The 25,809-nt window shown below is 39.2% G+C and overlaps 1 protein-coding gene across 4 annotated transcripts; it reads right to left on the bottom strand.

The window, feature by feature from the left end:
• Positions 1–6,140: 6,140 nt before the first annotated feature.
• On the bottom strand, positions 6,141–25,139 carry LOC132825149 (bifunctional apoptosis regulator-like). Of its 4 annotated transcripts, XM_060840166.1 has the most exons (10): positions 25,026–25,133; positions 23,858–23,910; positions 22,744–22,894; positions 17,628–17,959; positions 16,137–16,335; positions 12,832–12,998; positions 12,061–12,205; positions 11,576–11,752; positions 8,364–8,563; positions 6,141–7,081 (listed from the first exon to the last, which is right to left on the bottom strand). In XM_060840166.1, the coding sequence occupies exons 4-10, from the start codon at positions 17,903–17,905 to the stop codon at positions 6,889–6,891; spliced, it is 1,359 nt and encodes a 452-aa protein (XP_060696149.1). In that variant the 5' UTR covers positions 17,906–17,959; positions 22,744–22,894; positions 23,858–23,910; positions 25,026–25,133; the 3' UTR covers positions 6,141–6,888. The 4 variants fall into 4 exon arrangements, with proteins under 4 accessions (XP_060696149.1, XP_060696151.1, XP_060696148.1 ...); XM_060840168.1 differs by lacking the exon at positions 23,858–23,910 and having other exon boundaries at positions 25,079–25,139; XM_060840165.1 differs by lacking the exon at positions 23,858–23,910.
• Positions 25,140–25,809: the final 670 nt, after the last annotated feature.

The following is a 25,809-nucleotide window of genomic DNA, read 5'->3' as shown; positions in this document are numbered from 1 at the left end:
ATCTGAAAATCCACATCACATTTTTATTATATGCAGCAGAGCTGTGCAAATTTAGCTATATACAGGCCTTCCAAGTAACTACTTTATCAATGGAATATCGCTTAAACTTGCCTCAAATCAGCAAGACCCGAGTATTAATTAACAATAGTACCATTTTGCAATTAACATGCTTGAATATGATGAACACGGTTAATGACCTTTCTGAAATGAAGTCCAATCTTCAAAGTTTGTGAGAAGATTTGTAGTTCGGGTGCTCATTGTTGTGGTTCTGTTCGCCAAGCTGGGAATTTGTGTTGCAGACGTTTCGTCCCCTGTCTCGGTGACATCCTCAGTGCCTGGGAGCCTCCTGTGAAGCACTTCTGTGATGTTTCCTCCGTCATTTATAATGGTTTGTCTCTGCCACTTCCGGGGGTTGTCAGTTCCAGCTGTCCGCTGCAGTGGCCGGTATATTGGGTCCGGGTCAATGTGTTTGTTGATAGAATCTGTGGATGAGTACCATGCCTCTAGGAATTCCCTGGCTGTTCTCTGTTTGGCTTGTCCTATAATAGTAGTGTTGTTCTAGTCAAACTCACGTAGCTTGTCATCTGCGTGTATGGCTACTAAAGATAGCTGGTCGTGTCGTTTCGTGGCTAGTTGGTGTCCATGGATACGGATCGTTAGCTGTCTTCTGGTTTGTCCTATGTAGTGTTTTGTGCAGTCCTTGCATGGGATTTTGTACACTACGTTGGTTTTGCTCATGCTGGGTATTGGGTCCTTTGTCCTGGTGAGTTGTTGTCTGAGAGTGGTTGTTGGTTTGTGTGCTGTTACGAGTCCTAGTGGTCGCAGTAGTCTGGCTGTCAGTTCAGAAATGTTTTTGATGTATGGTAGTGTGGCTAGTCCTTTGGGTTGTGGCATGTCCTCATTCCGTTGTCTTTTCCTTAGGCATCTGTTGATGAAATTGCGGGGGTATCCGTTTTTGGCGAATACATTGTATAGGTGTTCTTCTTCCTCTTTTTGCAGTTCTGGTGTGCTGCAGTGTGTTGTAGCCCTTTTGGACAGTGTCTTGATGCAACTTCTTTTGCGTGTGTTGGGGTGGTTGCTTTCGTAGTTCAGGATTTGGTCTGTGTGTGGCTTTCCTGTATACCTTTGTGGTGAATTCTCCGTTCGGTGTTCTTTGTACCATCACGTCTAGGAATGGGAGCTGGTTGTCCTTTTCTTCCTCTCTAATGAATCGGATTCCTGAGAGTGTGGTGTTGATGATCCGGTGTGTGTTCTCTATTTCTGTGTTTTTAATGATTACAAAGGTGTCATCTACATATCTGACCCAGAATTTGGGTTGAATTTGTGGTAAGACTGTCCAATCTTTTCCACAGAACATGAATCATAATGAAAGGCACACTTCTTTGGAACATAGGAACATAAGCCGGTTTCTTAAATCTGTTCTCTCATTCGGTTAGATCCTGGCCTCACCTATCATGAGCTCCATATACCCATCTTTACCCCATATCCCTCTATACCTTTGAGGAAAAACATCTAACAAAACAGTAGGGTTCTTGTGGTATAGTGATAATGATCCTGCGTTAGAGCTAGGAGGCTCAGGTTCAAGTCTTATGTGTTCCAGTGTGTAATAATATCTCTGAATGGGTTGATTAAAAATGTGGATAAACTTGGAGATTCCCAAATTGGAGTGAAATAATGCAACACACTTGGCCTTAAAAGTTCACAGAAGCTAAGCTTTATAGGACAATATAATGGCTCAGTGGTTGCACCACTGCCTCTCAGTGCCAGGGAGCTGGCTTCACTTCTAGCCTTGGGTGACTGTCTGTTGCGTGTGTATGTTCTACCCATGTCTACATGGGTTTCCTCCCATTCCAAAAATGTGTACTTTAGGAGGATTGACTGTCCCAAATTGTCCAGTCAATCTTAGATAGCCGCAGGTGAGGTGCCAGAAGACTAGAATTTGGCTAACATGGTGCCAGTATTAAAGAAAATTGGTAAAACTAAAACAAAGGTGAAACTGACATCAGTTGTGGGCAAGTTGGGTGGAATTCTGAGTGATGGGATTTACACGTATTTGGAAAGGGATAGTCAACATGGTTTTGTGTGTGGGAAATTGTGTCTCACCAACCTGATTGAATTTTTTTTAAGAAGTAGTAAAGAGGATTGATGAGGGCGAAGCAGTGGATGTGATCTATATGGACTTGAGTAATGCATTTGACAAGTTTCCTCGGGGTAGATTTGTTAGCAAGGTTAGATCACGTGGAATATAGGGAGAACTAACCCATTGGATACGAAACTGGATGAAAGCTAGAAGGGGTAGCGTTTGAGAGTTGCTTTTCAGTCTAGAGGTCCACAAATATCAGTACTGGGTACACTGTTATTTGTCATTTATATAAATGATTTGGATGTCAACATAGGAGGTATGGTTAGTAAGTTTAGAGATGACACCAAATTTGGAGGTATAGCATGCAGCGAAGGTTACCTCAAAGTACAACAGGACCTTGATCAGATGGGCCAACTGAGAAGAGGCAAATGGAAGTCACAGACTCATTCGCTGAGCTGATGTGTTTTTCTGCAGACGTTCCATAGACTCGCTAGGTGACATTGTTAATGTGCCACTGGTGGAGCGTTAGTGATCTGGCCTGCCTGGTATTTATGAGTCTCTGTTCTCTAGTACTTCCAGTTCTGTCCCTGAATGGTGTGTATGTAGGGTCCAGTTCAATGTGTTTATTGATTGAGCTCCAGTTGAAGTTCCAGGCTTCAAAGAATTCTCTTACTTATCTCTTTGGCTGTGATAGGATGGTTACATTATCCCAGTTGAACTAGTGTCCTCCATTGATGGCAGGACAGACTACCAAAGCTTCGAAGGAAGCACACTGATAACAGTCACCTAGCAAGGCAATGCAACATCTGCAGAAAAACACAGCAGCTCGGCAAACAAATCTACAAACTTACACACAACCAGAGCTATAAATCTTTTCAAAAGCCCTAAATGGCAATCAGAGTTTAGTTTAGATAAATGAGAGTCCCAGGGAGTATTGCTGACAAAGAGACCTTAGAGTGCAGGTCCATAGTTCCTAGAAAGTGGAGTCGCAGGTAGATAGGATAGCAAAAAAGGCAATTAGTATTATTGTCAATGCATTGCGTATAGACCCACCCCCAATCCCACTAGTGTAAATCGATCCAAGCAACTCCAGCAAATCTCTCCACCAGTATAGTAGTTGCCTTCCTATTCAGGTGCAATCCATTCTTCTTACACACGTCATTTCTACCCAGAAGTGTGAACCCTTCGCCCCTGCACCAGCTCCTCAGCCACACATTCATCTGCTCAATCCTCCTTTTCCTACCCTTACTAACATATAGCAGCAGGGTTATTACAGATATTACCACCCTCAAGGCTCTCCTTTTTAAATTCCTGCCTAACATCCTATCTTCTTCCTTCAGAATCTCCTTTTGTTTTCCTGTCATTAGTTCCAATGTGTACAATGACCTGCTGCTAGTCCCACTCCCCTTTGAGAATATTAGATTAGATTAGATTTACAGTGTGGAAACAGGCCCTTTGGCCCAACAAGCCCACACCAACCCGCCGAAGCGCAACCCACCCATACCCCTACATTTACCCCTTACCTAACACTACGGGCAATTTAGGTTGACCAATTCACCTGACCCGCACATCTTTGTGACTGTGGGAGGAAACCGGAGCACCCGGAGGAAACCCACGCAGACACGGTGAGAACGTGCAAACTCCACACAGTCAGTCGCCTGAGTCGGGAATTGAACCCGGGTCTACAGGCGCTGTGAGGCAGCGGTGCTAACCACTGTGCCACCGTGCCGCCCACTATTCTGTGGAGTTATCCTTGATCCTGGCACCTGGAGGCACACACCATTCTAGTTCCTTGCTGCCTGCCACAGAAATGTTTATGCCTCTGACTAGAGAGAGTCCCCTATCACAATTGATTGCTTACATTAGGGCTACACTCAGCACACAAGTTCTTGCTACATTCGAGTCCATCACCCCCTATGTTTTCCAAAACAGTATACTTGTTTGAGATCGAGATAGCCAGAGGAGATTTCTGCACTATATGCCTCCCTCTAACTTTCCTTGGGTTTACCCATCAGACTATATCTGCAATTTTTCTCCCTTCTTATAATTTGCCATCCATCACACCCTCAGTGTTCACTGATGACAGGGACATGAGATTAGAGATAGAAGTTTGATTACTTTGGATCACTTTGACGTAAGCAGGGAAGATGTGTTGGGTAGGCTAGAGGTTAAGGTGGACAAATCCCCAGGAAAAGATGGGATCTACCCCAGGTTGCTGAGGGAGGCGAGAAGAAAAAAATAACCAGGGCCCTGACATATCTTTGTGGCATCCCGAAATACAGGCGAGGTACTGGAGGGCTGCTCATGTTGTTCCCCTGTACAAGGAGAGTAGAAGGGATATTCCAGGTAACCACCAGTGAGCCTGACATCACTAGTGGGAAAGTTACTAGAGAAGGTACTGAGAAATAACACCTTTTTATATTTAGAAAAGAATGGGCTTATCAGTGATAGGCAACATGGTTTTGTGGAGGGGAGATCGAACTCTTAATTTAGTAAGGCACTTTGAGGAAGTGACCAAGTTGACAGATGGAGGAAGGGCTGTTAATGTCATGTACATGGAATTTAGTAAGGCATTTGATAAGGTTCCCCATGGTAATCTAATGGAGAAAGTGAAGTCACGTGGTATGCAGGGTATTCTAGCTCAGTGGATAAAGAACTGGTTGAACAACAGGAGACAGTAGTAGTTGAAGGGAGCTTCTCTAAATGGAGAAAGTTGACTGGTGGTGTTCCACAGGGATCAGTGCTAGGGCCATTGTGGTTTGTAATATACATAAATGATCTGGACGAGGGCATTATTGGTATGATCAGCAAGGTTGCAGACGACAAGATTGATAGAATAGCAGAAAGTATAGGGGACTGTCAAATAATACAGGGGAATACAGACAGACTGGAGAGTTGGGTGGAGAAGTGGCAGATGGAGTTCACTTCAGGCAAATGGGAGGTGATCCATTTTGGGAAGTTTAATTCTAGAGCGAACTATACAGTAAACAAAAGAACCTTGGGAAAAGTTGATGAGCAGAGAGATTTTGTAGTTCAGGTTCATTGTACCCTGAAGGTTGCTGCACAGGTGGATAGAGTGGTCAAGAAGGCATACGATATGCTTGCCTTCATTGGATGAGGTATTGAGTGTAACAGCTGGCAGGACATGTTAAAATTGTACAAGACTTTAGTTTGGCTGCATTTGGAATAGTGTACACAGTTCTGGTCACATTACCAAAAGGATGTGGAGACTTTTGAGAGGGTGCAGAGAAGGTTTACAAGGATGTTGCCTGGTATGGAAGGTGTGAGTTATGAAGAGAGGTTGAGTAGGTTAGGATTATTTTCACGAGAAAAAAAGAGACTGAAAGAGGACCTGATGGAGATCTACAAAATCATGAAGGGTATAGACAGGGTAGATGGAGATAAGCTTTTTCCCAGGGTGAAGGATTCAGTACCGAGAGGTCATGCTTTCAAGGTGAGAGTTGAAAAATTTGAGGATACATGTGGCAAGTACTTTACACAGAGGGCAGTTGGTGCCTGGAACGCATTGCCAGAGGTAGTAGAGGTGGACATGGTAGAATCATTTAAGATGCATGAGTAGGTGGGGAGCAGAGGGATACAAATGCTTAGGAATTGGGCGACAGATTTAAACAGTGGATTTGGAGCTGCTCAGGCTTGGAGGGCTGAAAGGCCTGTTCTTGGGCTGTAAATTTTTTATTCTTTGTTCTCTAGCTTCTGTAAACTCCTCATTGCCTCTAACTGCCACTCAAACCGATCCACAGGACCTGACAGGATTCGCAACAAAGACACTTACTGCAAACAATCAGTAACATGGAAATTCTTTCTAATCTCCCAAATCCAACAAGAAGAGCACATCACTCTAATAATTTTCTATAGCGGTTTTCCATTGTGCAATAATGGGACCCCTGCACTATAGAAAATAGTACAATGATCTGCATTAGTCTTTGAAACATCAAGCAAACCAGTTCAAATACCATAAGACATGCTGTATCTTCTTTTGCATGTGACAATCAAGCAACAATTTTAATCTGCTGTAAAAAGTCAGCTTTTAGGCATATAAAAAAAAACTCAATTTAATTGTTTTTCAGAAGTTGACAATTTCAATGGTAGGAAACAAGATTGCAGGTTACCGATCACATTCAACCAGCTTTACCAATTAAACAATGAAGTATTCCAGTATGATTAGCCATAAAAGAAATGTAAAAATAGAATATTCAGCAAATTGATTACAAAAATTCACAGATTTCATATTCAACTTCAAAAATTCAGTTAAATAAATAAGACAGATGTTAAATACAGGAGTTGAAACTTTGTCTTCTGTCCACAATTTACATTATGATACATGATGTACTTTAGCCCTTGACACACAAGGAACCAAATGTGACTTGTGTACACAGTTTGCAGAACTGCACGCATTAGTGATTTATACAAGATGACCTCCCCCAGATGGAAAAAAAGGCTTTCCTGGGCAATGTTTGAAAGGAGAAAACATGTTCAGACAAGAGAGAAATTTAGAAGTTATAATTGCAGGAAATCAGTTGCTTGCAGTAATTTGTACTGAATAATATTCTGACAGAATGATAATCAATCAACAGTTATACATATTAACTTCTGCACAGTTGAAACAGAAACAGATTTAAGATTTCAGTTCTTTAAACTGAATTATACAGTAATTTCTGAACATTTGCTTCAATCTGTTTGCAAACACAGTATCTAGACACTATGAAAATGTATTTACAAAGATGTACACCCTTAAGTTATTCTTATAATAAGCTGTTCTGAAGCACCATTTCAGTCACAAATGTTCATGGGACTTCAGTTTCTAAACGTCGGACTTCTTTGACTACCAGGTCAATATTTATGATTGGATTGAAGTACAAAGCCCAGTAAAATAAACAGTCACAAACAAATTGAGGAATTATTGGCCACAAGATAGCAACAAGGATTCCTTGGCTTGATACCTTCCAGAAGTGACTCCACATTTTCTGAGGAATAGCCCTAGAAGAGAACATCGCAATTATTTGCCCAATTCATAAAATAGATTTAACAGCTGTAAAATAAATTGCATGTGGAATATTGAAAAGATAATGTCTCACAGCCCTACCGGACTTTAGGCTGCACTTTCAATAGAGAGACAATTAATGGTGGTTAACACAATAGCCACCCAGCCTCAGGCAGGAGAGAGATTGAGGAGGGGGGTCCTTCAAAAGGTACCATTAACCAGTGCAACAAATTCATTCATATTGTCAGCATCACCCTGGATCGCCACCAAGCAGTCCAGCCTCAGCTCCACTGAAAACTTGGAATAGGATGAATGGTCCAAGACAGTGACCACAGAAAGGAATGGAATAGAATCAGTTCACAACATAGAAGAGTCAATAAAGATGACAACTTAAAGTTGTGAACCATTCCAAATTTGGTGTGAAACAACCAGATAAAAGCACAGATGGTGAACAAGTCAAGAGCGTTTGTTAGCATACATGGTGAAAGCTAGTACCGTATCATTGATGCATCTACAACAGTAGCGATGTCAGAGAATGCAGCAATGGACTTTTCTCTGAATCAGAAAGTATCTGTGCCAGAGAGAAAAATGCCAAGCCATTGATGCAGATGCACTGGCTATATTTGGATAGCCAAGCATGCAAGGGTAGTCACCAAGAGCTGGGCAAAGGTGGAAGATTTCATAGCTAACTTTCAGTGCTGAAGTATCAATGAAGACAAGAATTAAATAACAAAACATCATTCAGGATTTATTAGGTTGCATTTAAAAAAGCTCAATAGCCAAACATGAAAGCATGCATTTCAAAATAATCAATAGCATCCAGGGAAATATAGGTTAGGTTGATCAGCCATGGGATATGCAGGGTTACAGGATAGGATAGGTGGCTCTTGTAGGATGCTCTTTAAATGGGGTAGTGTGGACTCAATGGAACAAATGGCCTGCTTCCACACTGTATGGGTGCTATGATTCTACAAACAAATGAATGTGAATAAAAAAGATTGGAAGATTTAAATCTGATTAATACTTAACTATTTACATCAAAATTTTAAAACCATTTAAACAAATTTTGAATTTTTAAACTTAAAATATACATTCTTTACAGAATACTACTCACCTTGCACTTGTTTTTTTTATATACGTCCTTTCGTGCTGCCTGTTCATACATTACTTTTTGCCATTTTGGGAGAGAAAAGACTCAAAGTATCATAACAGTTTCAGGACAGAATTACTTTGTTCCTCATGACCATCACAAAAGCGACACTTTCAACTTCTACATACCTGAATCCTCCTCTCATCCAAAGTCTCCAGAATGCAAAGCCTTCCAGGACTGATAGAAGCACTGCGTTCACAATGATAAAACGTGACGTCCAGTAGTGCATATCCAACCAATCCCAAGCAAATTCAGCAACTAACTGATATGGCATCAGGGAGTATTTTACAAGGAACTCAGCCCATTGCTTCAAGCTGATATCATCAGACTTTTTAGAAAAGAAAAATGGTTAAGTAACTGTACAAATTGATCAAAATCCATAAATAGAGCTTTCACAAGTAAAATTTTATTATATATAGAGTGCAATTCAGTAAACAAATACAATGCCAAACTACTTACATTTGTTAATAAAAAGACAACTATACCTGGTTACTTGCCCCAGTATCTTAAGTCACAATGTCAAAAAGCAGCACCTTTGGATATCATGAGAATTGCAATCTGTTCTAAAATGTATGAGACTCAAAAAAATATCAACTGACATTCGGAGATGGTCACTCACAGGGAGACAAACATGCATTTTTATAGGTGCAAACATGACTGAGATCAATGGAGTACTAGTCATAGAGTCAAAGAGGTGTACAACACAGAAACAGACTCTTCAGTCTAACTCATCCATGCCCACCAGATATTCCAACCTAATCTAGTCCCATTTGCCAGCACTTGGCCCATATCCATCTAGACCTTTCCCATTCTTATACCCATTGTACAGCCTTCACCACGTCCTCTGGCATCTCATTCTATATACTCACCACCCTCTGCGTGAAAAAAATGCCCCTTAGGTCCCTTTTATACCTTTCCCTTCTCACCCTGAATCAATGCCCTCTAGTTCTGGACTCCCCCACCCCACCAGGGAAAAGACTTAACTATTTAATCTTTCCATGCCCCTCAATTTTATAAACCTCTAAGGTCATCCCTCAAGCTCAGATGCTCCAGGGAGGACACCCCAGCCTATTCAGCCTCTCCTCATAGCTTAAAATCTTCCAACTCAGGCAACATCCGTGTAAATCTTTTCTGAACCCATTCATATTTCACAACATTCTTCCAACAGGAAGGAGACCAGAATTGCACACAATACTCCAAAAGTGGCCTAACCAACGTCCTATACAGTCACAACATGACATTCTAACTCTTCTATTCAATGCACTGACCAATAAAGGAAAGCATACCAAAGGCCTTCTTCACTATCCTATCTACCTCTACTTTCAAGGAGCTATGAACCTGCACTCCAAGGTCTCTTTCTTCAGCAACACTCTGCAGGAACTTACCATTAAGTGTATAAGTCCTGCTAAGATTTACTTTCCCAAAATGCAGCACTTCACTTTTATCTAAATTAAACTCCATCTGCCACTCCTCAGCCCATTGGCCCATCTGATCAAGATCCCATTGTAATCAACTCCATTTTTCTGTGCATAAGGGTGCATATCCAGGTGTTCAAAGCTCCCCTTAAAAGTTTTACTTTAGTGTTCTCATTGCCAACTTCTAAAAGCAGGATCCAGTAGTTGCTCTTGAATCTGCTGTTCAACAAATACTGATGAGTGCCACAAAGCCAATTTCCTTTCTTTGTACAGGGACTAGATTCAGTTGGGACATCTGGTCAGCACGGACGGTTTGGACTGAACGGTCTGTTTCCATGCTGTACATCTCTGAATCTAAGTGCAGTTTTGGTAAACCAACTACCAGAAAGTGGAGAGAATACAAGAGAGCAATTAATTTTCTGACTGACTTCCTGGATCCAATGGCTTGCATCTCCCACTTAGGATGATTAGTTTTATGCTACTAAAGCTGAAAATGGTAACTCTATGTCTGAATGGAAACAGGCCAAAGTACCACTCAAATCTCACAGCACAACCATGACCAACAAAATGGAAGTTCCAAACGATACTCAATTACTAATTGCGTGTTACAATTTACATTTGTGACTCAGACTGGTGAGTAATGAAGTAATCTGAATTGGGTTCCAAATTACCACCCAGTGACTTAACAAGCAGCAATATTTACTTTGCATTTTTGACGCAAATCAGGGAGTGCAGCATTTGAGGGGAAATCAAAAAGCAAGAAAGAAATTAGATTGGGGGGGGAAAAAAGAGAGAAGAGGAGGCCTGCAAATGGATGGCCTGCAAATCATACTCAAAACTCAATTATCAACAAAAAGAGGTCCAAGACATTCCCACTAAAAATGAAAAGAAAACCTAGTGTTACAACACGGGGTAAACCTCACGCCCGTTAATTTTAAACCAGCAACACAAGATTTATCCCATGCAGTAATCTGTGAAAATTCGAGAGACCAAGAAGTAAAAATTAACAACTTTATTTCTTAAAGTACAAGAGAGAATAATTAATTATTTACAATTCCTTCCTCTAGCCTATCTTTCACTTTCCCTTCTATAATACTCATCCAATAAAACCCAGATTAAGATTTACTGTAAAATACAAATTTCAAAACCAGCCAGCGGTCAAATCTTCTCTTTACATTTTCCTCTGTAGATGTGCTCTCCAGGTCGGTGTTGATGTTCTTCCTCTGTGCAAACTCCTTCTCCAGGTAAGTACCCCTCAGTTCTGACTAGCAGCCTACATCTGTTGGTCTTCTGGCAGTTCTCCTCCAACTATTCAGTTTTTCTCAGTCTTTCCCCAAAGCATCAGATTGTGTCAATGGCTTTCAATATTGTCAATATACTAAATTCAAACTGGATTGCAGTTGGTATTTTGCATTGTATAATTTAAACTGTTGGCCTAATTTGAATTTGGGTTTTTTTTGTCTCCAGGTAACCAGCTACACTAGCTGCTGGACCAAAAGTTTACATTGTATCTTGTCCAGAACATTCGGTGCTGACAGATAGTTCTGCTAGCTTTTAATTTTTTTAAGGTACAGTACACTTCTAAACACTAGTTTAGAAGAAATCAAAGCTTTCAAGTTGCCAAATGATGCTGTAGATAAGGACAGGGTAACCAGAAAGGTGATGATCCTACACACTTTATGAGGGGTTAAACCTAAAAATCTTGAACAAGTTAATTCTCAATTCAGCATAAAAGCACAATTTTTTTCACCTTTGCATAAGGTTCAGAAAATAACCGAAGGAATTAATTTTTATGCCTTTAGTCACTAAAGGTTCTGGTACAGCAGAAAAGAAAAACATTAACAAGGAAGTAAATTCATTAGTATAAATAGGTTATTTCGTAAATGATTTGTTGCTTAAATGAAACAAATACCTGCACTTCTTACCCAGTACTTGCGAAAAATATCTGCATCCTCGGTCATCTCTGTTTTCTCAGGAGAAATGGTGTGAATAAGTGGCAGAAATATTTCTGAGTAATCAAACAGGTAGAGATACAGCATGGTCAGCCGTGGGGAGCTCTTCAGTGCATACAGCAGAAACAGTGACTTGCCTACATGCATTGCCTGAAAAAGTAAGTATTTGGATTCGACAGCAATAAAAACAACTAAATTTAGTTACTTTTAGTTAAATAAAAACACAAACTGATAGCCGAGGACACCAATAAGCCTGTTAGATTATATTCTAAGTCAAAAACTGCAATCAATTTAAAGAGAACTACAGTGTTATGCATCTTAAATGATACAGAAAATGCACTTCAAATTGAACAAATCTGAGGCCAACTTCAGATTAACATTTATAGCCTCCATCAAAATCATTCATTGATAATGGTGTTTTTTTCCAAAGTATGCAATCTAATTTCAAAAAGAGTTACCTTGTATTCCCATAAATTCTGAGGGGGTTTCACTCCAAGTGCTTTCACATTGTCCAATTCCATGAGTATGGCTTTTCTATGAAGCTCTCTCTCAATGTTGAAAGGCGGCTTTGAAAACTCTTCTTCACCTAGAGTCAATAATAGCCTGAAATACATTTAATGGAAGAACAGAAAATATTTGAACAATCTAGACAAGAGATTTTCAACAACATAATTGACTAAATCTGGTCAAATCGGCTTCAATGTTTTGACTATACCAAACCGCTCTGGAATAACTTCATCTGAAAGATTAAATCAGTTTCCTTTTGTATAGATTAGGATTAAATCTTTAAATTATTCAGAATCTTGCGACTTCGGATCCCCTTAATCCACTATATTCTAGTTAAAAACGATTTTCTGAAAACTACATATACTGGATATAAATTTAATTCCAAACACCCAGGTCTTTGACAGGGAAGACCTTGGCACAAAACACTTGGCTAGCAGTGCTGCACAGTAGGAAATGGCTTCAATAGGAAAGCAATTTCCTGAACAAATCTTATATGAAGAATAGCGTAAGAAGAGTAGCTCAACAACTTAGACAGTTTAAGTGCTCACAGTTTGGATTGGAGATATATAGTGTATGACAAATAGAGATTCTAATTTATTATGATATGTAATGAAAAGGACAGAAACATCCTGAAGTTCCAATCAATGCTATTGGGAGAACTGCACTTTAATTGCACTAGGGGCAAGGAGCTTGCATAGCTGGATTTATAAGGTAAGCCTCACCTTCCATTAACTTCTTCCTGTAAAAACCTTTCCTTGTAAACAGTAGCCCATTGGCCCAACTGCTCTAACCAGAGTGTCACTTCCTTTGCAGTCCATTTAGTCACAGGTTTGTGTACTAAAAGATCTTGTTCAGTTTCTCTGCTCCAGAGATAAACTAGAAACACCACCTAGAACAAAGAGGTAGCCAAAGAACTTCAGTGCTAATGCCCCTGTAAGAGCAATTTAATTAGCATCACTATTTAATGTCCTACCTTTAAGCCATCATAATTTCCAATGTCCTGTATGTTTTTATTAAATGCAACTTGATACTACACACTTAGATTCATTATGTTTAAAGCCGAAGAACGCAGGAATTAGGTTAACATGAAACAAATAATAACAGGTCATTAAAAATTAAAGAGGAAACACAAGTCACTTTAAGCAGGAATTTTACTTGAGCACTGATTAACCTATGGTTGCCTTCCTCCCATTCAACTAAACTATAGTAAAACTGAGTGCACAGAACCCCAACCATCATTTATAAACTTTGCTAATTCACATCTCTTACATTTGGAAATTTATCAGCATCAGAGCACAAAAAATAACCAAAAGCAGAGAGTCTAAATACCACTGCAGTCAAACTCACTTAATTGAAAACTAAACATTTGAGAATAAAACCTTCAATAATAAACCCCTTTTCTAATTTCATTTGAAACATAGTAAGCATTTAAAGGGATATTTAAGAATGCTCAGAATAAGTACTTTCCAACAATAAAGAAAACAGTCAAAGGAGTGACCCACCATCCATGGTTAAAGTAGTTAAGGAGAGTAAATTTGAGGAAAAACATACAAGTGTACAAAGTGGCAGGTCACATGACCACTCAATATAAAGAATCTTTGAAGATATTAAAAAGTTAATCAGGATGGAAAAAACAAATTAAAGCCCAAGAGAAATCAAATGAGTAATGCAAAGCCAGATAGTAAGAGTTTCTATAGGTACCTGATAAGGAATATAAATTGAGGGCTGGTTTGCTGGGGAGTAAGAATTGAGTGTTAACAGTGGATAATAATGACAAGATAGCTGTAATGAATAAATATTTTGATTCTTAGAGGATATAAAAAGAATTTCCAGTCATATCCATAGATCAGAAAATTGCAGGAAGAGAAGAACTTTGTGTAATTAGAATTGCCAGGAAAATGTTACTGAGTAAACTGATGGAGCGAAGGTAATATCCTAAGGTCCTGAAGAGGTAGCTAATGAGCGGTTGATGGTAAATTGCTTAAAATTCATTAGATGCAGGAAGAGGTCCATGACAGTAGAAAGGAGTAAACGTAACCCCTCTAACATGAATGGAGGGAGGCAATAAACAGGAAACTACTGATATCTGTAGTGGGGAAGGTTTTAGAATCAATTAGGTTTTCACAGGACACTTGGAACAGTCAGCATGGTTTTGCGAAGTCAAGACTGATCTACTGCAATTCTTTGAATGAGTAAAATATGCTGTTCATAAGAGAAACCCATTGATATAATGTACTTTAATTTCTAGGTGATGACATGAACAAGGAAATTGTGCAAAGTGGGACCTCATGATAGAAGAGGCAACATATTAAACATATTGGCTGGCTGGCAGAAAACAGTATGCATGGGATGGATTATGTCTTTTTATTGGCAGGATATGACAAGCAAGTCCCACAAGGGTCTGTGCTAGCCCTCATTGTTTTACAATTTATAATTATGACAGCTGAGGGACACAAAGGGGAGTAAGAATGGAGTGTTAACAGTAGATAATAATGACAGTTAAATTTACGAATAAAAATAGGTAGGCAAATATGAAGATGATATTCTCTCTCCATGTTGATCTGCATCCTTGTTAAGTGAGTGGGCAAAATTATAGCAGATGAGTGAAAATGGGAAAAAATGTGATGTTGCTCACATTGGCAGGAAAAATAAAAAAAAAGAGCAGTTGTATTTTATCTGAGAATTTAGAGGTGTGAGGAATCTGGGTATTCCAGTCCATGAACAACAGAACATTGGGGTGTAAATGTCTTGGGGATAGGTTTTTAAATTGAGCAAATAGGTTGGACAGGCTGGATTTAGTTTCACTGGAGTTTAGAAGAGTGAGGGATGAACTGCTTAGAGTTTATAAGTGTGGTCAAGACAAAGCAGCTGTGGAAAGCAGGTTTCCTATTTCAAACTCACCCAAAACCTGGGGATAAGATTTAAAATGGGTGCGTGCATGTGCATATCAGCCTTTTCATGCCTAACATTTTTCCTCACTCTGCAAGAGAATTAGATTACAGATCAGCGAGTTGAGAAGATTTGTAGCTCAGGTTTAAGGTTCTGGATATGCATTTGCTCGCTGAGCTGGAGGTTTATTTTCAGACATTTCATCACCAAACTAGGTATCATCAGTGAGCCTCCGGTGAAGCACTGGTGGTAGGGCCACTTTTTAATTTGTGTTTAGGTATCTTTAGATCACGGCTGGAAATGCAATTACTGATCCAAGGAAACCTAAACACAAATAAAAAGCAGGCCATACCATCAGTGCTTCACAGGAGACTCCCTGATGTTATGTAGTACAGTGATGAAACGTCTCAAAACAAACCTTGCAGCTCAGCGAGCAAACTTACATCCATTTCAGATCAGATGGGGTATTTGGAACATAGAAAGTGATCCAACTGAATCGTAGAGCAAACTTGAAAGGGCCAAATGGCCTTGTTCTTATGGGCTAGGTAACCAACTCAATAGCATTTAAGTTAGCAAGTGCTACAGTTCTGAAGCTTGACAAACAATGTGGGACTACTAGATAAACTAGGTCAGATATTGCATAAAGAAGGAAAACATTGCCTTTAAGTGAGGCTCTTCAAACAGTAGTAATTTAATGCTAAGTGAGCAAAAACGTTGTTCTCTTTAAATTTGACTTTTAACAGTATTTTAAAAATTGCTATCAAACTGTAATTTAAATTTCTACACTATTTGGCTATATGCCAAACTTGATAAAACAGTTAAAACAGGAAAAGATTAAGAAACAATATCACATGGAAAAATCATTACCCCTTGAACAGGTCTTCTCCAAAGCAGAATCAGTGTTTACTTAGTAGAAGACACGCAAAGTGCAAATGGGGTACTAACTTTTTTTCTAGCAATTAAGAAGAATTCATAAAACTGATTATATATGCTTCAGTAACTTTAGCAATCAAATTACAAGATTGGAAAATATTATTGATTTAGAAAACATTCACAGTAAAAACCAATGGTGACTTAACTACTTAACAGGATATGAATACCACAAACCATTATAACAGGACCATAAATGGATACTTACTGCCACACAAGTTAGAGAAGTTAGCACTCCTGAGAAAAAGCCACCACCTCGTCGCCATTGCCCCGAGTTGTTGATAGTTCTAGACTGTTCATTACCATATTTCTGGAAAGCCAAAATGCTATTAGAGATTTTTATATTGTTCTGTGTCTCCTTCTGTCGTCGTTTAACATCATCAGGGAACAACTTTTCAACAGCATCCCTGGAAAGTGGAGATGGGATGGGGATTAGGAGAAGAGAAGGCAAATATGCATGACATTGAGACATGTAAATATTTACTTGTTTTTAAATGATAGAAAAAATGAAGCCCCAGCTGAATTTTGCACAGGGTTCAGCAGTCCTGGCAAGTTCAACATTTGTCACCCATCCCCAAATGCCCTTGAACTAAATGGATATTAAGTTCAATTAAGAATCAAGATTACTATTGGAAGGAGCAGGAGATCAGATGAGTTTTTAATGACTACTCATGGCTCAGTCACAGATGAGCCTTATAATCCTAATTTATTCAGTGTTAAGTTTTTACCAGCTGCTGTGGTGGAATTTGAACACACCCCCAAGGCATTCACCTTGGCCTCTGGATAAGTAATCCAGAGGCATTGCCACTATCCCACTGCTTCCTACCATAGTATTTCTAAGTAGAATTGTACTTAATGAGAACACTTGGAAAAAAAGCAGAGAATCAGATCAAGATTTGCAAAGTTACAAATGACTATAACAATTACCATAGCGAGTCACAGTTAGAGCTTTGTCAGTTATATTCCATAAGAAACTTGATAATGTTCATGTACAGCTTGTAAAAGAAAAGCACTTGCATATATTGAATATAGAAGTAGAGTATTTCTTTAAGCAACTTCATGGCCAGAATCATCAGGGATCATTAAGATTGGTGCAAATACAACCATTTTCAATTGACATTTTTGGAAATACAAAAAAAAGTCTTAAGACAGTTTCCAGAGTCATAAATGAACTAGAAAATATTGTATAAAATTCAGAATTTGATAGTACAGACATGCTTGGTGATGAGCTGAATATTTCTACAGCAATTGCATTTTAAAGATCTTATCAATAGAGCAAGGAGATTAAAACTTTTTACCTATCAGTGATCAATGATCAATGATCATTGGCCAAGGTAACAATAATACATGGAGACAGCACCACCACAACATGATTTCAGCTGTCGCTTTGGATCCCAAAAAGTTTTACATTGACAAAATCTAAATTTGTCACTGCAGTCAATAACATTGCTATTAGACAGCTAAAACTAAGTTAACCTTTGTTAGGCTGACAACAATGAAGTGTTGTGCAATTCTGGTCCTGCAAGCACACTAGCACTTGAAAAACTTTGTAGTTGATTGCACATTCCCACTCAGAATCCAAACTAAGAATATTTATTAATGAAGTGAATTTGTAATTATGAATAGCATTTTGTTATTTTTTTTATTCAGTATCTGAAAAGCATTTTGAAGACAAGGATGCATTCAAATTTGACAGTACCTTAAAACAATGTTAACTTTAGGAAACCCCTCCCATTTTTCTCTGCATTCTGGACATTCTGTTTTCCTGGAAGCATCCCACCACAGTGCCAAGCAATGTCGACAGAAACTATGTCCACAGTTTAGAGTAGTTGGGTTTACTAATATTTCATAGCAGCAATGGCATGAAAATTCATTGGCAGACAGTTGACAGGATGGTTCCGGTAATGTACTGTTCTCCAGCAGCTTTCTATGTTCCTTGTATTTTTGCCTATTGCGGAATCCCACATCACCCTCCATTTGATCACAACAGAAGCTCTGTAGACTTTATTTTCCTATCACAGCATGGGGAAACTGCAATAAAAAAAGGTATATATTATTATTTTCATGACCAACTACAGGAAATGGCATTACTTGTTTCAACATCAACTTGCTTTTACAGAAAACTTTAAAGTAACAAAACATTCAAAGGCACTTTGGGGGAAACCAAACCAAACTGGGCACTTTGCCACATATCAAGATGACCAAAGACTTGGTCAAAGTTGTAGCTTTAAGGACAATCCCCAAAAGGAGAAAATTGAGGTAAGAAAGACAGGAGGAATTTTGAAATTTTCATCTCTTGACAGCAGGAGCACCATTAACGATGATAAAAATTACAGGTGGACAACAACCCCCAAATGACAGAGCAGAGGAATTACAGGTGGGTATTGGACAGTTGGAAAATATTACAATGACAGGGAGAACTGAAACTAGTCAGGGTACTGAAAACAAAGACAAGAATTTTTAAAATGCAGATTCTGCTTACCCAAGAGCCAGTATAAATCAGCAAACACAAGGATGATGAGAGTGTAATTTGATTACAGTTCGAACATAGCAGAGTTCAGGGTGACCTCAACCTTTGAGGGTAGAATGTGGGAAGCAGGAAGAGAGCACTGGAATAGTCAGGTCAGGGCTAACAAAAGCGTAGTTAGAAAGATGAGCTGGTAAAAGGTAAAGTCAAAAATGTTACAAATGTGGAGACAAACAAACATGGTGGTTTTACAAATGATGATCAAAATTTCATCTTTGGGTTCAGTATAATTCTATGACTCTGAACAGATTGCTTTAGGCTCAGACCATTACCAGGGAGAGAGATGGTGGTGAATAGGGAACAGCTTTTGTTAAGTTATCTGAAAACAATGGCTTTTGGCTTCTCAAAAGTTAGCTGAACATTTTTTTTTACGCCATATTGGATGTCAGACAAAAGAGTAGACAGATCAGAGACAGCAGGGAAATCAAGAAGTGAGAGAGCGCTGGATATTGGCAGTCTACATGTGGAAACCAGGTTTTTCTGATTTGATCATGAGCAGTATGTTGATGGATAGAGGAACAGAAACCATTACAGACAATTTTCTGGCTGAGTGGACAAACAAGAGCAGAAACAGATTTAAGTTCAGTCTCAACTAGCCCAATGACAGCAGAGACAGATTGGCACAAAATCTACAGACTTGTCAAAAAATGTATAATTTACCTATGTCACAATCATGTAGAATATCATGTGATTTTGACAGGAATTATTACAGTTCAGTGGCAGAAACTTAAGTAGAGGAATTCCAACATGAAGTTTTGCCAATAAAACAAGGACAGATTTGGGATGACTGAAGAAAGCCAGCTTACAGCTTGGTTAACTTGTGAAGATGGAGGGGTTGAGGAATACTTGATTTTTAAAAATGGAGAGGGTGATGACTGCCAATTTGAAGGTGAAGGGAACAATGCAGTATTGAGGGCATAAAACTACGAATAACTAAATTGGGAGTGAAGGGAAGTTATGCAGTCAGAACTTCCGTAAGAACAGGATCAAGAACAGGTGGTGCATCGAACAAGATGCATGAGAGAAGGCATTTGAGAGAAGGTGGGAAGAGAGATTAACCTTGCATACACTTAGACCCAGCAGTTGAGTGGAAGGAAGGAAACAGTCCAAGTGGCTAATTGGATGATCTTGATCTTTGCAACAAAAAAAACCACATACTTCTCATTCACTGTTCAATGAATAAAACCAAAAGAGTTAATTACTCTTTCCTTATTTAGCACTCAGGAGTACAGTACTTCTGAGCATTTGTTAAATGGCACATTCAACTTAATTACCTGAACTTAAGGAAACACTGATCCACTGCCTCAAACACATAGGCTGGAGAATTACATCTCTTTGCCCTTACTGAAACTATTATTTATTCATTGGCCATATATGGATCCAGTTCAAAGAAGCAATGCTTCTCTACTTGTCCTGTATACCTCACTAAGTAGTGCAGTTGTGTACTGGAATCAGAGGTTGCATGGTGAATTCAAGTCAGATCACACAAAGATTTGAAACTGAATTCATTATATGTGCTTACATCTATGGGCCAGCACTAGTAAATAAAATGTTGCATTGCTGTCACAGCAAATTACTCCATCAGTCTTCACCAGTCTGTTGACTCCTAATGCCCTTTAAAAAACTACAACGCTGTTTTGAGTCAGGTAATAAATGTAGTCTTGCTAATGTCAACCTTTCTGTATGCCGCAATTTTTTTTTAAAAAAGTACTATTTTTCCTAGTCATTATCCACAAGAACCATCTTTATTGGTATTAATTTAATGTACTGTGTTTTGAATTAGAGCCATAGCATTAGAAATACAGTACCAGAATTGCACGCAGCATTCCAACAGTGGCCTAACTAATTTCCTCCACAGCTGCAACATGACCTCCCAACTCCTATACTCAATGTACTGATCAATGAAGGCAAGCACACAAAACACCTTCTTCACGATCCTATCTACTGTAACTCTACTTTCAAGAAACTATGAGTTTGCACTCCAAGGTTTCTTTGTTCAGCAATACTTCCCACAATCTTACCATTAAGTGCACAAGTCCTGCACTGATTTGCCTTTTCAAAAAGCTGCATCTCACATTTATCTAATTTAAACTCCATCTGCCATTCATCAGCCCATTGGCCCATCTGATCAAGATCCTGTTGTACTCAGGAGATAACCTTCTTCACTATCCACTATACCTCTAATTTTGATTTCACCTACAAACTTACGAACCATGCCTCCTTTGTTCACATCAAAATCATTTATATAAATGACAAAAAGCAGTGGACCCAGCATCAATTCTTGTGGTACGCTGTTGGTCACAGGCCTCCAGGCTGAAAAACAACCCTCCACAACCACCTTCTGTGTTCTACCGGCGAGACAGGTATGTATCCAAATAGCTAGTTCTCCCTCGATCCTGTATGATCTAACCAAGTTTTTTTTTTACTTGGGATCAGAACCAGTGAGAATTTGCTCTAAAAAGGACATCCAGGTATCAATTAGACTTTCCTCTTATCCATTTGGATTGTATTTATATTAAAAAGGTACCAGACATGAAATGACAGTGGTAACGGCAACCATCTACAACATTACAAAACAATTGGAAAATAAGCAAGCACATTTCAACATAAAAAAGCGTTAAGTGATGCATTTTGTTTAGAGAAATAAGACAGTGACCTATTCCTTTGAAAATAAGACTTTGAAAGCTTTAAACACAAAGCATTTTCAGGATACAAATATATAAACAAACATCAGTACAGGTTAAAAAAGCTTCAGAAAAGTCTTTATTTTTCGAAGAATGAATTCAAAAGCTGAGAAGTTACGCTAAACTCAGTGAAGCTTGGATTGTTCAAACACAAATAGAAAACTGCCTGCAATTCAGAATAAATATCCTGCACCAATAAAAATTTTGAATATTGTCAAGAATTACGGACAAATTTTGTAAAAGTCTTAAACAAATGGCTCTTTGTTTAACCACTCAGTTTCTCAATTGGCACCTTCAAAGCCCCCAAATGAGCTTGACCATGTGTCACGTTGGGCTGCCAATTTCGCACTGTGGACACACCCAGCAAGAGCAGTTATAATTACTCGCAGGACAAGCAAAACTAGCTGGATTGAGACTGCAGTCTGCAACACAAGACAACAGAATTCAAATCCAGAATGGTCATCAATTTTTGTATATAAAATTACCTAAGTAATGACAAAACTTTTTTTCATCTGGCTGACACCTTGCCAGAATACCCTGTCTGGCTAACAAAATTCAAAACAATGTATTAATGACCCCTGAATGACCAAACAAGCCACTCATTTGTAGAACCAGTGTCAATTATAAACAGGAAATACAAGCTTGGCAGCGTAACTCAATACAAGTACAAAAACATCTACTCCTTTCAATGGCAGAGTCCTGAAACAGCTACTGATGAATTTAAAAGGACCCCGTACCAACAACCAGAAGAATGAATGTCAAACAAAATACCCTGCAAGGACTGCAACAAACATTACATTGGACAAACAGGCAGGAAGCTCGCCTCCAGGAGAAATGAGCACTAACTAGTCATCAAAAGACTTGACCAATTATAACTAGTATCCATACACACAGACAAAGAGGGACATCAGTTCGACTGGGACAATGCATCCATCCTGGGACAGGCTAAACAAAGACATGCACAGAAATTCCTAGAGGCCTGGTAATCAAACCAGAACTCCATGAACAAGCATATAGATTTGGACCCCATTTACCAACCTCTCAGAAACAGAACTGGAAATAACATCAACCACCACAACTGACCAAGACATATAAATAACAAGCAGGACAGAACACCAATGTTGCTCCGGAGGCTCACGGATAGTGTTACCTAGCATGGTGAAGAAACAGCCGAGAACAAACTACCAGCTTAGCAAGCAAGCTTACAGAGTACTACTTTATGTTTAAAAAAATCTTAGCGTATTCTAGGACATCAAAAATAAATCTGCTAATAATAAATATTTCCTTTTATATATTGCCCTAATGTGCTGAAATATCAACACATCAGGCAACAAATTACATTGAAATTCCGTGACTTACCTTACCTAGCCTAAATATAATCATTTTGGATGAGCAACATTCTAAAGCAGTAATGGAGGTTGCTAAATGGTAGCTCAGGTTGAGATTACTTGTACAAGGAATGTTGGCCAGGACACCACACAGATCAACTTGAATTACCACAAATAGGCAGTTGCGATCTCCATTCTAATGTTCCAAGGAAAAATAATTCTACAGTTCATTACCAGTACAACGGAAGAATATGCCATTAGATACTAAGTACCAACCTCAATTTGGAACTTGATTATGATCCAAATAATAATTGTTTTTTTTATTGCAAGATCACGAAACTCAAGTTAGCCTACTATTCTTAAAAATGAATTTGGGTCAGATTGTTGCTACCAAAGCAGGTAACTCCAGTCAGGAGATCTGGTGCACCTGTGGAAAGAGAAACAGAATTAATATTTCAAGTTCGATATGGCTCTCCTTCATAGCCTTCATTCGCTCTCTCCCCACAGGTGCAGCCAAATCCACTGAGTTTCTTCAGCAGAAAATGCCACATCAGACAGTGAATGAATGAACGAAAGAGAGCGCATGCATGACTGAGTGTGGCTCACCTCTCCCTGAAAGAAACTGAAGCAGATAGGAACAGCCATGTGCAGGGGTGAGCTATTTAAAAAGATCCACCTCTGCTCGCCACCATTTGTCCACATTATTTACTTCTATTTTATGCTCTTGATCATTGAATGCCCGACAGCCAATCCCCATGCCATGTTCATGCCAATTTTTGGTCCCATTCTTTCCCGTGGCTCTTATACCTTCCATGCAAATCACATACCCCTCCCTTGCCAACTTAAAACACTTCCATGCACTGTATATAGACCATAAGCCGATAGTAACAATCTCACAGATGAAAGTGCTTAAGAAACATCAATTTTTTATTTTCTATGCAATGTTGTTGCTACAACACTATAAAAGTATCAAGAACTTTAGAACATCAATAACAAACTGTAAGCACTCGACATTATCTTGTGCAAATAAATGAACTGAGACAAGCGTTTCTCATAAGATCATAACATTAAATCCTCTCCCCAAACCAAAAATCAATCCTTTTCTAAACATTTGTGCTTAGGGACAAAAACTCAAAAAAATCACAAAGGAATTTTCAACTGCACAGAAGATTAATAGCTTCACAATGTTATGATGAATTAGTTGATAGTTGGTCATGTCTTTTGGTTAACTCCATTCAGAAAAAGGATCACCAGGCCTGAAACATGAACTTTGATTTCTCTTCAGATGCTGCCAGACCTGCTGAGCTCTTCCAGCAGCTACTATTTTTGTGTCTGTAGATGTGGTTCAACTTCAAGTAATACTCAAGGTGATTTTTTTTCTCTATTGTACCTCAAACATCTTCATATCAATTTAGTTCAGAATCATCTAGAGATATTTTTGACCTAGAAAGTAAAAAGTCAAGACCATGACAACAGAAAAGAGAACATAACTAACTTGCAAAAAACTAACACAATTCAAACACATACTGATCAAGGATTTAACAGCAAAGTTACATAATCAATTTGCCTAGAGTCAGAGATATACAGCACTGAGCTGACCCTTCAACCCAACTCATCTATGTCAACCAGATATCCTAAATAAATCTAGTCCCATTTGCCAGCATTTGGCCCATATCACTCTGAACCCTTCCTATTCACCTTTTAAATGTTGTAATTGAATCAGTCTCCACCACTTCCTCTGGCAGCTTATTGCATACACATCATCCTCTGTGAAATGTTATAACCACCATGGATTTGGAGGTGCTGGTGTTGGACTGGAGTGTACAAAGTTAAAAATCACGCAACACCAGGTTAGAGTCTAACAAGTTTATTTGGAAGCACTACTCTTTCATGAGGTGGTTGAAGGAGCAGAGCTCCAAAAGCTAGTGCTTCCAAATAAACTTGTTGGACTATAATCTGGCACAGTATGATTTTTAACTTTACAATGACCACTACATTGCAAAAAGCTTTGAAAAATCAAAACTATAAAGATAAACGCCAATATTTCCAGCAGTACCGGAGACCCAATTTTCAAACAAAAATCAAAGCATTTAAGCTTTTAAGTCATCAGCCAGAACATCGAGATTTTAAGTTCAGATGTTGCTTTTAACCTCAGACAGTCACATAATTATTCGATTCACTCCCGTGCACTCTTTAATGGGATAAAGAAGCATAATAAGTAAAGGGCACAAGTGATTTATAGAAATTTAAAATTCTCTCAACAGGATAAATGCCTCCTATATACCAACTTATAACAAATATCGAACCTTCCTTAACTGCATGAAAAATGTAAAAAGGACGGTTTTGTTTGCGGATTATATAATATAGAAGCCGTGGCATTTGCAGATCGGGAGAATGATGTGGGCTCGGCCTGTGAGTAACTCCTGATAAATTATCTTGTGAAAAAAACCGGCTCAAGGCTATAGACACGAACATCACAAGACCAACAGGAGCCACGGGGAGGGGGGAAAAAAACTGCATTTGTTCTGACTAAATAACCCTTGCAAAATTACACACACCTTTCGAAACCAACTACCGTCACCCTCTCACAACTCAATCTCCCATCGACTACCTCTCCTCCACTCTGGCCGCCATTAACGCTTCAGGTGGAGCCGGGTCGCCTTCCCCGCCCATCACAAAAGGTCGCCGCGTCACCACGCCCCGCCCTCCTGGCACGTTGTGGGCGACGCCTTCCCACCGGCTGACGAATCACTCCCAGCGGTTACACGCGCTCCCCAGGGTGAGTGGTCACCGCCCACGCCAATCAGAGAGGACGCTTTTCATTGGCCAACACCGCGACCCCAAAGTCGATCCAGTCCGGGCTTTCCCTGGTGCCGCTGGGAGGTGGGAAGAAACAAAACGTGGCCTGGAGTTTCCGAAAGATTAGGAATCGGAACAGAAAGACTGCTGGATGTAAAACCAAAAGAGAAAATGCTGGAAAATCTGTAAGGAGAGAAAGGAGCTACCAGACCTGCTGAGATTTTCCAGCATTTTCTCTTTTGGTTTCAGATTCCAGCATCAGCAGTAATTTGCTTTTATCGACTGCTGTTCATTGAGCTTGAAGGTTCATTTCCAGACCTTTTGTTACCCTACTAGGTAACATCTTCAGTGGGCCTCAGGCAAAGCAATACTGAAAATTCCCGCTTTCTATTTATATATTTGGATTTATTTGGGTTGGTGATGTCATTTCAACCCAAAGAAACCAAACATATAAATAGAAAGCAGGAATTTTCAGCATTGCTTCGCCCGAGCACCACTGAAGACGTTACCTAGTAGGGTAACGAAAGGTCTGGAAATGAACCT

This window comes from Hemiscyllium ocellatum, chromosome 20 (genome assembly GCF_020745735.1).
Source record: "Hemiscyllium ocellatum isolate sHemOce1 chromosome 20, sHemOce1.pat.X.cur, whole genome shotgun sequence".
Classification (NCBI taxonomy): Eukaryota; Metazoa; Chordata; class Chondrichthyes; order Orectolobiformes; family Hemiscylliidae; genus Hemiscyllium; species Hemiscyllium ocellatum.
This window is presented reverse-complemented; position numbering and strand designations above follow the sequence as displayed.